General features: G+C 31.0%; 1 protein-coding gene and 1 long non-coding RNA gene across 2 annotated transcripts in view; one reads left to right on the forward strand and one right to left on the reverse strand.

The window, feature by feature from the left end:
- The window catches only part of LOC109538377, a 129,041-nt gene extending 117,973 nt beyond the window's left edge, over positions 1 to 11,068 (forward strand). The window contains exons 7-15 of the mRNA XM_019905594.2: positions 1,445 to 1,664; positions 3,560 to 3,708; positions 5,510 to 5,740; positions 5,796 to 6,143; positions 6,200 to 6,369; positions 6,725 to 6,923; positions 7,052 to 7,297; positions 9,045 to 9,185; positions 10,742 to 11,068. Of these exons, the coding sequence (XP_019761153.2) occupies positions 1,445 to 1,664; positions 3,560 to 3,708; positions 5,510 to 5,740; positions 5,796 to 6,143; positions 6,200 to 6,369; positions 6,725 to 6,923; positions 7,052 to 7,297; positions 9,045 to 9,185; positions 10,742 to 11,024 (1,987 nt within the window). The 3' untranslated portion in view covers positions 11,025 to 11,068. The remainder of the gene's footprint in view (positions 1 to 1,444; positions 1,665 to 3,559; positions 3,709 to 5,509; positions 5,741 to 5,795; positions 6,144 to 6,199; positions 6,370 to 6,724; positions 6,924 to 7,051; positions 7,298 to 9,044; positions 9,186 to 10,741) is intronic.
- Positions 10,590 to 10,949, reverse strand: LOC125503483. Its single transcript, XR_007280899.1, has 2 exons — positions 10,866 to 10,949; positions 10,590 to 10,806 (listed from the first exon to the last, which is right to left on the reverse strand). It is a non-coding gene; the product is annotated as an uncharacterized LOC125503483 (long non-coding RNA).
- Positions 11,069 to 12,801: the final 1,733 nt, after the last annotated feature.

Here is a 12,801-nt window from a genome sequence, read left to right on the forward strand (position 1 = left end):
AAATTTATTTATGAATGGACTAGAGAATAACTTTAAACTAGGGGTTTAAGATATTAATATACAAAGGAAACACACTTTGATGTCTCAATAAAAATAATCGTAAACATTTTTTATGTTTTTATTGGGACGACATTATATGAACATTATAATTCAATTAATTTTTATTTGGTCACAAATCGTTCACATGCTATTAAATCCGTTTCTTTCCAAGGTTGCACTTGTTCTAACACGTGTGGTGGCAATCATTCGAAAAAAAAAATTATTTAATTATTTTCTTGATTAGTTGGTTATTTTTTTTAGATTCAACATATTTAGGAGCAGAACAAATACATTTTGATGATTTAAAAAAATAAGCGATGCATTGGCTAAAATGTAAATATTTTAACCAGTTGTTATGCTATTATTTGACTTATTGTTGGTATAAACATAAGCCCAATTATTTGCTTGTTATTGATATTGATTTCTCTTCTAAGAATATATATAATAAAATGTTATTTAAGGTTGCAAATTTTCTTATGTTTGACCAAATAAATATCTCGAAATTACATTCACTTGTTCAAAAAACTGGTCATTAAGCAATATTTTTTCAAATTTTTCATTTAAGCATTTTCTAGAAATATGATCGTAGTTTAAATATACGATTTCGATATTTTGATGTTTATTTTACCGGAAGTTAACATTTAGAAGCTCACTTGAAGAACCGATTGCGACCAGGTTTTATACTTTTTTTTATTTTATGGGGGAAAAGCCACTCAATCTGAGGATCTCATAAAATGTATACATGGTAGAACAGATATGAAAGTAGTGTCAAATAATCAGATAAGCGAGGTTGAAACTGTGCATAAATTTTGCAAAAAGAGATTGGAACCAAATAGGTAATCTTAAGATATTTTATGGTTTTACAACTCGAAGAACTATTATAGAGAACTAATGAGAATTCGAGTCAATGCGACGATGAGTGATAAGAAAAATGTGAATAAGAGAGTAATAACTTTTCGTACGACTACTAAAAAAAAGCTCTAAAGGAGGCAAAATTTGAAAGTAGATCAAATAGAAGTGACAGGAGGCTAACTTAAATAGCCACATTACAGCCTACTTGCTTCTGCTTTCAAAAGTGAAACGAATCTACGATTTTTGAAAGTTGTCTATGTATAATTAAATTATTGAATCAAAAACATGAGACTAAGCGAACAATTCAGGAATAATATATTGTACGGGCTGTAACTTTGTCATGCTCTTAGCGTGTCCGAAAATCATTAAAAAGCAAACCTACCGGAGTCTGCCGAGTTACGACTACAATGCAACCAACCAACGACTGTTTCCACATACATCTTTAGTAAGACCAACATCAATAAATAATTATAGTTAAAACAAATGTATAATTTTGTCGCTATTTGTATATGCTCTTGTTGCTAGTTTGATGCTTTATGATGACTGTTTTCAGGGTTTGGGATCGATGCAATTTAATCCAAGACTACATCGAGATATTTGATGGCTGGGGCCCATCAGCGATATCTTTGGCACATTTATGTAGTGGCGAGAGTATTCCAGAGATAATAAGCAGCGGTCCCGAGATGTTATTAAAGTTTCACACGTCGCCATTCGGGAACCCGTTTCATCCATTGCCCTTGTCCTACTTGCCAGGATTTGAGCTGGATGTACAAGTATGCATATTTCAGTAAACCACCGTAATTCTCAGTTAATCGACTTCAGTTATCTTCATTAAGTTCAGTTGTATTATCAGATTTTGATTAGGATTTGAAAAATACTAGCAATTGTGCGTTTCCAAATCATTGCGACTTTAGAAAAAATAGACCTAAGTCCTCGCTTTTAAATTCGAATGTTTTCAAACGAAAGCCAATCAATGTACAAGTTGTACAAGCGTATCGTTAAACCCGATAGAGAGTGATAACTATTGTCTAGATATTTTCTATCTATTGATTCATATAAAATGTCTATAATTGTCTAGATATTGTCCCGAAATCACTGATGACCAAATAAGAACCCAGATTTCCAGCAGAAAATATGAAATATTTCGATTATTTTGTCCGTTCGGTTAATTAACAAAATTATATCACCATCAGTATTTCAAGCATCTGCAGTTGAAATATTATCCGGAAAATTGTGACACTATTTTCAGCCGATTTATTTGCCTTTCGCATACCGAAAGCTTTTTCTATTGTTCTCATCCAAATTTTAAGTAGAAATTCGTGTTTTGTTTACAATATTTGCTTCCTCAAATTACGTTTTCACGGTCGGTGCTTTCACGAATAAATCAAGGTTTTCTGGTTTTTAGGATGTGGTTTATTTAAATCAAATTTTTGTTTTACTTAAATACATCGATTGACTTTCAGTTTTCAACTACTTTTTCATAAAGCAAATAAATCTGACTTGATTTTTTTCTATAGCGCGTAAACCAAATTAATTAATTAAGTTAGGTACTGGAAAATTTGCAATTAAATGTCAAGAGGTGACTAGCATTATTTCTCTACGTTTCCTTCATATTAACCCTTGAAGTTTGCTAAGTTTCAATCGGTTAAAACAGGCCAATAATGTTTCTGTAAAATATATGAATGATTTTTGCTAAAGCATTTTTATTTAGTAAAAACCAGTCGAATAATTATTATTAGATGTTCGATTTAAATCTGAAATCAATCACGTGTGAAAATGAAGGCAAGCTTTAATGGCAGTGCCTTGTGATACTGAATTGGCAATTTTTTGTATTATAATTGGGAAAACATTTAGGAATATATTAGGTGTATTGTTTCAGATAAATTAATCGATTTTTTTCAATTAACTTCCATAACATACAAACTGATATTCTTTACTACAGAATCTACTGATTCTGTGCTTAACTTTATTTCATTAATGTATTTATGGTGATACAGATTGGTGGCAATAGATACAAATAAAACATTAGCTAAAATTTCTACTAAATCGCTACACGTAAATTAAGAAAACGATTTATTTGTAAATCTTTGTTCACATTTTTGTATTTTCATATATGACGTGGTCATTATTTTTGAAAGAAAAGGGAATTGGAAAACTAATTTTTCCAAGAGAAGTCTGGAAACATTGCATAAAAAGTTGAATGCTTCAATTTCACAAACGTTACCAGTAGCATTATGGATTTCCAAATATTTAATATTTTATTTCCAAATGATGAGAACCGAATTGCAAAATTATGAACGATTTTCCTTTATAATGTGATGATTTTTCAATTGAGAAATGCATGTTTTCTATTGTATGCCACCTTAAAATGTGTATTTTTACACTGCTTTTCACAAAAGCCCATGAAACCCAACACTATTTCATAATCATAAAGAGAACGATTTCTAATCCACGTAATAAGGTAGCAACAAATTGCGTATTTACTTATGTTTACTATATCATAGTAAATTTATAGAGACATGTAGTCTTGTCTGTGCACTCAAAATGACGATAGCATAATAACGTTAAGCACGAATTATGTATTAATTTTTGTCAACTTTGAAAAGAAATTTAAATCATGCCTCAAATATCTCTGATATGACAAAATTGCTGAAAGTAAATTTTCCAGGTCATTTTTGTGGATAAACAGTCTCCTACCTACATCGAACCTGGCAAGAAATGCGAGTTCTTATTGACTTCATTCGACAATACCACGGGCTTGTTGGAAAGCCCTTTGCACTCGTTGCCTCCTAACACCACTTGCCGCTATCATCTCAGGTAAATTGCTTTTATAATCCTATGAACTCGATGATAATTTATTCCCAAGAATTATTTAAATAGTTTGCTTCAATTGAAATTTGCATTTGTAACTAGCATTGTCAATCAAGCGCCTTGGGCGCCTTCTGCATAAATAATTGAACACATTTTGAGCTCAGGGTTTGAAAGTATTATTAACGTGTTTTACTCTTGACCGGTTTTTTCAGATAAAATATATTATCATACAATTCATGCATAGCAAATGTATTTAAGACTTGCAAAAAATTGCTTAGAACATCTGGTTTTTCAACTGCTCATTTTTGAAACTCACATCGATGAGGGATCATTAAAGTTATGCTATCGCAGTAACTTTTCTTACGAAAATCACGATTTGTGCATTTTTGCCCAATTTTCTAGATTTTAGTTTAAATTGGAAGATTTCATGCTCTTTGGATATAACACACTTTATACCCAACTTCAACTGTTTGATAGACATTTTAGTTGTCACGAAATTAGCAAAATTAGAAAAAGAACCAAAAACTGATCAAAATCCAAAATGATTCTTATTTTTATCACAATTTGTACGGAATTAATTTACTGAAACCTTAGAAGAATTAATAGGTTGTAAGAAAAATATAGAAAGATAGGAAAAGGTGAAAATATATATTACAAAAAATACAAAATTTGGTGGCAAAAATCAACAAATGAAACAAACGACTTTGTATTGAAATGTCTTCTAAGGAAACCACAATCGTAAAAGTCAATTCAGTTATTGAAAAGCGTCAACAACAAACAACTAGAATCTCATGTAGGAGATATATTGTCTTTAAAATAAAGCAAGTGATGTCCGATAATTTTAACTGTACTTTAACTATACGCATATGCAGAATAGCAATAATAGCAACATATACAGAGTTGGTCCAATTTATAAAGGGGAAAACTTGAGGAAACCATGATAATTGAAAAACAATATGGGTTTGCATTATACACTATATTCGATGAACGCTTCGTTAAGAAAGGGTGTTTAATTATGGCGTTGAAAAATCAAATTTATTAATTGTTACCAAACCGCTAAAGATTGTATTAGAAAATTGTAACTGTATATTCACATGTTTTGTTAGCGCCATCTGTAAAAACAGTTTATGTAAAAAATATGTAATACGACATTGCTTTTTCATAAAATAATAATAACTTTTGGATTCGTCCTTGAGTTTGAATAACATAGATTTTCTTTCAATTCTTCTGTGCGCCTCAGCATTTGCAAGTAAAAAACAAATAAAATAATTTGTAAAGCTAAATTTAAACACCCTGTTTTTCCTTGACGACGCCTTTCTTGAATATAGTTAATAATGCAAATTAATATTGCTTTTCGATTTATTAGTCCCTTAAGTTAACGCTTCCTCTATTAATTCTAAAAAGTAACTACATTACTTCTGGGTGAACAATCGTACGCAATTAGAAGTAATTATATTTTTCCATATTCACTACCAGCAACATAATATATAAAGATCAGGGAAAGGGAATTTACGTTTAAAAAATGGCTTTGAAAGCCTAACTTTATCTGTTGATTATAAAGATTATTATTAAGAGATTTAAAAAACGGATAACTATCAATTTTCCTAAACACATTATATTTATACTATTTTTTGCACTTACCGCTCAATGTATTTGGTAGTAATATATTGCTGGTATGTTCAGCAATTTGTTACTTAATCTCGCAATGTTGCGGTAAAAGAATGGTGCACTTTGAGGAGCTCTCGAAACCTAATGTATATTTAAATGTTGATAGGAGAATAATTATCAATAATTAGTATTCTGTTAGAGGTCAACCCAAAGATATCATTTGGATCACATTCCTGAAATATCATATAAACAATGAGAAAATCAACGATTTCAATACCGGAGGTTGCGACATTCAACTACAGATCTGGGATGGGGACATAAAAAACCCGAACTCTGCTCAACTCATTGGTCAGTTTTGTAAAGACGATAAACCGAAATTATGCGATCATGCTTTATTGAAAAATTCCTCCAAGTTGACGAGGCCCTGCAGGTAAGATAATAAGGTACACTGAAGCTATTGCAAGATGCACTTTTGCTTCTTCCAGTTTATCTGAAAGTTATGTGACCACCAGCTCAGATATGACAATAACACACACAATCAAGTATGGAACAGTACTATATCCGGTGCAGTTTAGTCTGCGCTACGAATTCATCGATTTATCCCAGGACGGGTTGCAGATGAACAGAAACCCATGCGATCGACTGTTCACAAGATCCAAAGGAAGATTTTCGTCGCCAAAGATCACATTTTTATTCGGCCGGGGTGGTCAGCTCGATTTGAACTGTTTGTATCACTTTGAAACCAGAGAATACCAGAAATTGAGGTTGACTTTCAATAAGGCTGGATTTGGACGCAAAGATTGCCAGACAGAGTTTAATCCAGAGATAAATAGGTAGGACGAATCGAACGCTTTCAGCTTTTACTTGACTCATTTCTGTCGGTTTATAGATGGGAATGCAATTTTAAGTCGGAGCTAGATGGGAAAGCAACTATATCCGTATCGGAGTATCCTTGGTTGGACGTTGAATTGAAACGACATTGTGTATGTAGCAACATATCGGATGAACCATTTCACATTACCACGAAAGCTTCATTAAAGTTTGTGATGCAATTTTCAGGTAAGGGTTTGAAAAATTGTTGCGTTTACCTTATGACTTTCGCTATAAGTTTAGGAGAATTCATATCATTTACCGAAAGATGTTTTTTCTTTACTGTAAATTTTGACTTGTTCTTATGAGCAGATATAATTGTTTGCACTTAGCAAAAAAAAATGGAAAACAATTGCTGGAAGTTGAAGATATATGTATGATGATCTAAACAGTTGAAATGTAAAAAAATGAAAAGCTGAACTTTGTCCTATATTTGCTAGTCAATTGTTTCTGAATTAACTTTCTGCTTTGATATTCTTAAAAATACCATTGATCAACAAGAAATACCCTGTACAAATTTGAAAATAAAATGCAATTTTTTCAGTCACAAATATGAAAAACACTGAAGACTATAATAATTACTTCTTCGATGCAACCTATGAGTTTCTATCCAGCGATTCCAACTGTTTTAACCCGTGGAGCACCCGAAGACTTAAAGGATCAAGTGGAGAAATCAGTGTGAGAAATAGCGAAGAGAAAGTGGATGATTATGAAAATACTATCCACACTAACCAGACTGTCAGGTATTATGTTTGACTAAATTACGTTTTTCCATCAACACATGCTGCAATTAATTCACGGTTGAGCTTGCAATGGTTGTAAAAATGTATCATGCAACATACACTTCCTTCTCAAAAAAAAAAAATTTTAGATATTGTTTGCAACAACCTTGGCTGATTGAACCTGAAGAAGAGTCCAACTTCATTTATCTGAAAATTAAGGGAATCCAAAGAAGAGATCCCCGACTATGCTCAAACAAGAATAGGATTCTCATATATCCTGTAGGACATTCTGATGACTTTTACGTTATTTGTCCTGATCACGGCAATGGAGAACATATAGTTGAACTGTTTTCCGAAGGATGGAACATGTACAGTTATAAAAAGTTACAAGATAGGTATGTGAAATATGTTCTAAAGCAGATAATAAAATAAAAGTTTCTTTCTCGATTGCGTGTTGGTTTGAGAAATGAGAAACCTTCAAAATATTATTAATATTCTGTTTGAAACTGTGTTTAACGAATTTATAACCAGCTATACAAACATCAAGGAAAAAATGTCATGTAAATCCGTAAAAGATAATAAATATTCAACTTGTTTTATGACCCTAACTCATAAAAATATAGGTCAGTAAATGTTTCCAATCTACGTGGTATTAAATTTCAAATGTATATAGCTGAAATTTGAAAAACTGGGTAAATATAGAATTTGAAATAAGGGCACAAAATATTAAATTAACATACCCATTACTTGGTCTCCAGTAGACACAAGATCTTACACCCATTCTGTAAAATTTTTTGGCCAATGGCTTTTGGTGTATTGAGATAAAAATAAAAAATCATGAATGATATTCTCTAATTTGCTTAATGAGCTTTAAAACGGGAAAATACTATTATAGTATTATGTGTTCATAAATAGTGGGCGATAAAGGCRCTAAATCAGTAATACCACTTGGCGAGTAAAAATGTAAATAGCGATAATAGTTTTTAAGGGTCAGGCTTCCCTTTTCCACCCTATTTAATTTTTTGTAATGTGACGCTAGTGGATTTTAAATTATCAAACTTCYTTAGAGATTCTTCWTAGATTTAAAATGTTGTCAAATAATGTAGGATCTTCCAGTTTAACTTAAGAAAAGTAATTAATTATTTGAGCGACTAAATGAGCGTAAYTACTAAATTACYTGATTATACGAAAAGAGTCTTGTGAYACTGTTTAGAAGTTAATATAGTCGAGTGTATTGCCTTTATATCGACGCATTTTGCTGTAAACCATATTTTGCATTTTAAATCTTAGTTTTTCAGTTCTTTGTACAGAACAGTGCATTTTTACGCCTTAAATTCAAAACTTTTAAAAACAATCCATTATTCTATATTAATTTTCGCTTCGCAGAAACAAAATAGATATAATCTATTCTAAAATGTACTTATTTGCTCTGTTTAGTTGAAAACTAGCGCTCGAACGTTGCGAAAAAACTGTAAAACTTTTAGCAAGCAAATAATTTATGTTTCATAGGATGATCGGCAAAGAAACTATAATTTATATAAACTGTAAAACAAAATGAAAAAGTTATACCGCCACAGGTAAAATTTTGTGGTGACTGTTCATCATTTGAAAGCAGTTGGTAACGTATAGGAAATTTGGTTTTTATTGATTGTATAATAACTTTTTGTATTTACTTACATTTTATTTAGAACAAATGACAATGTTTTAAAAAAGTATTGATTCAAAAGCCATTTTAACTGAAGCTCTGCGATGTTGTCTATTAAAAAACAACCATTTGCACTTTCTGTGTATAGTCAATGGATTTAACTCTGACTAAGCTTTGCARCTTGCGTTTAAGTTAGTTGTATTTGTACATTCCATAGAAACCACCTATATCTATATTCATATATTCAGATATATATTCAGATATTGTCAACATATTCAGATATTCATCTGATATGTTGACAATAAATATTCCAAAATTTTTGAGACCTAMCAAATACCAAACTTAACACTACTAATTAAWWGTATTTTTCAAATAATTCAGATGCATTCTGACAGAGGTAAAAGAGGCACTCTGGTAAAACAGTATGAATAATCTGCTTAATTGAACGATACAATTGCTGACATAAATGATATGTTATTGTGATGTTTTTTTTTAAGAAATACCCGAAGTTTTATTATCGAGTTTGTCAAAAGAGAACCTGGACACTTCTTGGTTACATGGATGGAGATTTCGAAAAACCCGGCACTAGCACTTCCAAGTTCATTTTTAACGATACGACCACCAGACTGTCCTTACAGGTAAGATCCTACAAGGGTGTATATTTTTGATAATAAAACTTTAAAAAACACATTTTGATATGATTTTTTCAAGAACCTATGTAGATGTAATGTAACAATCAGCGCTGCTTTATTATGATTTGTGTCGAATGCCAACACATATACTAATACTACTTTATGTAATATTACTATTTTATACTACTAAATAGAAAATATTACAAATGTATTAGAAAATGATACCTACCTCAGTAATAAAAGTTTTACCTATATTGAATTCTAATAAAAAAAAGTAGCTACAATGAAATCATCTAATGAGAATGAATATTTGAACATTTTTAAACAGCCAAAACTGATATAATTAGTAACAGCTGTGGCTTATTTTAAACACGACAAGTGTAGTATTCAATATTTACAAATTTAGTATCAGCAAATATGGATGCGTAGACACTCACAATCACAGGCTTTTGATTTGTCCACATATTTGATCGAGAAAATATTTTTATGAGTAAATTCATTCAGTTTTAAGGTATATTCCCTATAAGTTAAAAAGTCAAAGTAATTATAAATTTTATTTGGTCCAGTTAACACTTAACATTTAAAATTTAAGCAAATATTGAAAACGTGACAATAATTCTGTTATTTCGCTTCAATTTACCGTAAAACTAGAACCACACGCATATGCGAAATTCTTCAATTCCTCAACAAATCGGATCGAGTACAAAATTAGCAGGAGTATCGATAAGGTTTAATTCTGTAGCTTGTAGTAAATATCAAACAATCAATAAAAGACACACATTTTCATCCTCATCTGATAATTTTGCTCTGTTTAGTTTGGCAGCTATGCAGCAGCTTCAGGAGCAACACAAAAAAATTTGTTAGAAATGGGTGGGACTTTAAATTGACAATTTATGTTATAAAAATCTACTTTCATTAAGAGCAACAGGGCTTTTTCTATTAATATGCATTCCTTGGTCCTACGAATCAAACATTTGCCAAAAATAAAACGATTTCTAATGGTGGTGTCAATTGGCTTCTCATAAACTAAAGGTTTACACTGTCTGACAAAAAAATTTCATTGGATGAATTATAAAGTCCCTAGAAAAGAGTCTGTAAACCGAGCTGATTAGATTTTGATCCCTCTAAACTCAGGATATTTTCCATGCACAACGAAGAATCATCGAGCTCTTAAAATAGTTTTCTGAAGTCCAAAGCAACATTCTCTGATATAAAAGACAAATCACATGAATACTTTGTTATCAAATGTATTATTCATTGCCCCAGTCAATTTTACAGATTAATTCAAAACTACGAAAACTGAATTCCGTGTCTCAAACGATTTGTGGCACATTCTGCAGCAAAGTACCACTTGCACTTACAATTTTTCTCAGCTTTACTAGAAGGTTTGGAAAAAATATATACATTTTGCCAAATTCTGTCTCACATTTATTCATACGCTTCTCTCTACCTACAATGAACTTACCTATCGCCCATTTACAGGCATTTTTGCTTTATTGGTTTTAAACTGAATAGAATTGTTATTAGTTTATTATTAGTTTTAATATCGGTTTTCATTTCAGTTGTCCAGAGTTGGGAGCTTGTATAAGCTCAAAGCTTTGGTGCGACGGTCTGGTGCACTGTCCATCTGGCAACGATGAACAAGAAGTTAATTGTGCAGCTACTTCAAACTTTTTCTTCGCTCACCTAAACTCGATAGCGCTTGGAGCTATCGCTTTCGTAGTGGTGGCAACTGTGGTGATAGTGATTGCGGTAATAATTAAAAGTTGGAGAAGAGACCAGAGAAACGTAATTGTGTCAGTGACAGAACACACATTTCTAGAATTTAAGAGCGGTCTGTGCTAAAGAAAATTTACCTTGTGATAGAACAATAATAGAATGAAAACTTGTATTTGTGCAATAATGTGTGTGACGACAATGTAAAAGGTTAGAAAATTCAGATTCTTGTTACTTTGGAATTTGAAGACTGTATTTAGTGCTGAAGTGAAGTTTTGTTACTATATTTTTACAACAACAAATTTGTGGTAATTTATCGCCGCCAATATTTCAAGGCAAATGTGCACACATAAAAGATCAGAGTGAAGCGCCCTCAAAACGAATTATTTTTGAAAACCAGAACTTTTAATATAAAATAAAATATTTAACACTCCTATAGCATTTATAAATGAATATTTATTTGATACTAAATACAGCCTCAAACAATCCATATTAAAAGATAAGGAGTTATTTTGTTCTAGTTTTCCAGCTAAAGATCACGATTTTTTCCTAAAGAAAAAGTTGAAAACCCGCTCAGATATACGTAAAAGAACGTTTAACTAATGTATAAAGATGTTGACCCGTATTAGTATTTGTTAATAGGTAATAACTTAGACTTAAGATTTGGTAAACATGTCATAGAAAATGAAAGAGCGTAACCCGAAAACTAGCAAAATCGGAGGGAAAACGGTTCAAGAGGTAAAGCTTCAAGAAATATTTTTTCACAATTTTTATTTTCAGGATATTAAGCAAGAATTTTTACTTGGTTATTTAGAAAAATCATATTATGCATACTATTTTGTAGACAGTTAAGTATCTAATTTTAGGACCTAAAGAAGACAATCTCATATTACAAAATTAAGAATTGGTGCAGAAATAAATTAATTCCAAGTTATTAGATAAGACAGACTCGTAAAGGAACGATGTCCAGAAATTAAAAATTAGGCTAAATAAATTCCGGATAAGCAAGCAATTACATATTTATGAAGGCTAATAAAAAACAAATTTTATTGAACAGAACAAGGTCATATGACTACTAGCTGTTATAAGCTAGCTCATTATAAGCGCCGCAGATTAGTTTCAGAAAATTCACATTAATAATGCATAATTCAAACGTAATTTTGTAAATTAATTTCTAACAGGAAACCATGATATTATTAGAATTGGATGCGGCGCATAATGGTTTACCAGTAAAGGAGAATAACATGCTATTATAGATTTCGTAATTAACACTGTCTATAAAACCTGTTTAGTATATCAAAACAATTTCGTTTTTTGCTCGACAGCAAGTTTCATAAAGCTAGTCACTAACTATTAACGCATCTTTTCTCCATTTGGGTGGAATGTTGAATGTTTAAATATTGCAATGAACCTATTGCTATGCACTTGTCTGTTAAGAAATTGTGGACGCATTGCAGCAGCAATAACTATATTTTTTAGGTTTTCAACAAAAACTGGATTGCATCAATCTTACTAGATGTAAAAATATCAAAGTATTTGATTAATACTCAATCATTTCAGTAATAATCTCAAAGCAATAAAACAATGCATAAGTGTGCAGATTCACATAATCAATATACATATAGATATGCACTTCCTAAGTTTTAAGAATCGTATTAAATCCCAGGACTGACAATATCTGTTGTAAAATGTAAATAGTTTTAGCGTTTTTATAATATATATTGATAATTGAATGCAATGTGTTTTAATTAAATTGTTTCTTTATTTGCTTTTATTACATGTTACAAACTTCGGCAAAGACTTTGTTTGCCAAGGTTTGACAATATTTGTTTTATTTAAAAATATTTCAATGACGTTATGGCGAAATGTTTTTTATAAAACAAGCACTAATAATATTAAACCATTT

The sequence above is a fragment of the Dendroctonus ponderosae genome, unplaced genomic scaffold (genome assembly GCF_020466585.1).
Source record: "Dendroctonus ponderosae isolate FM_Combo_2020 unplaced genomic scaffold, Dpon_F_20191213v2 Dpon_F_20191213_2, whole genome shotgun sequence".
NCBI classification, from domain to species: domain Eukaryota; kingdom Metazoa; phylum Arthropoda; class Insecta; order Coleoptera; family Curculionidae; genus Dendroctonus; species Dendroctonus ponderosae.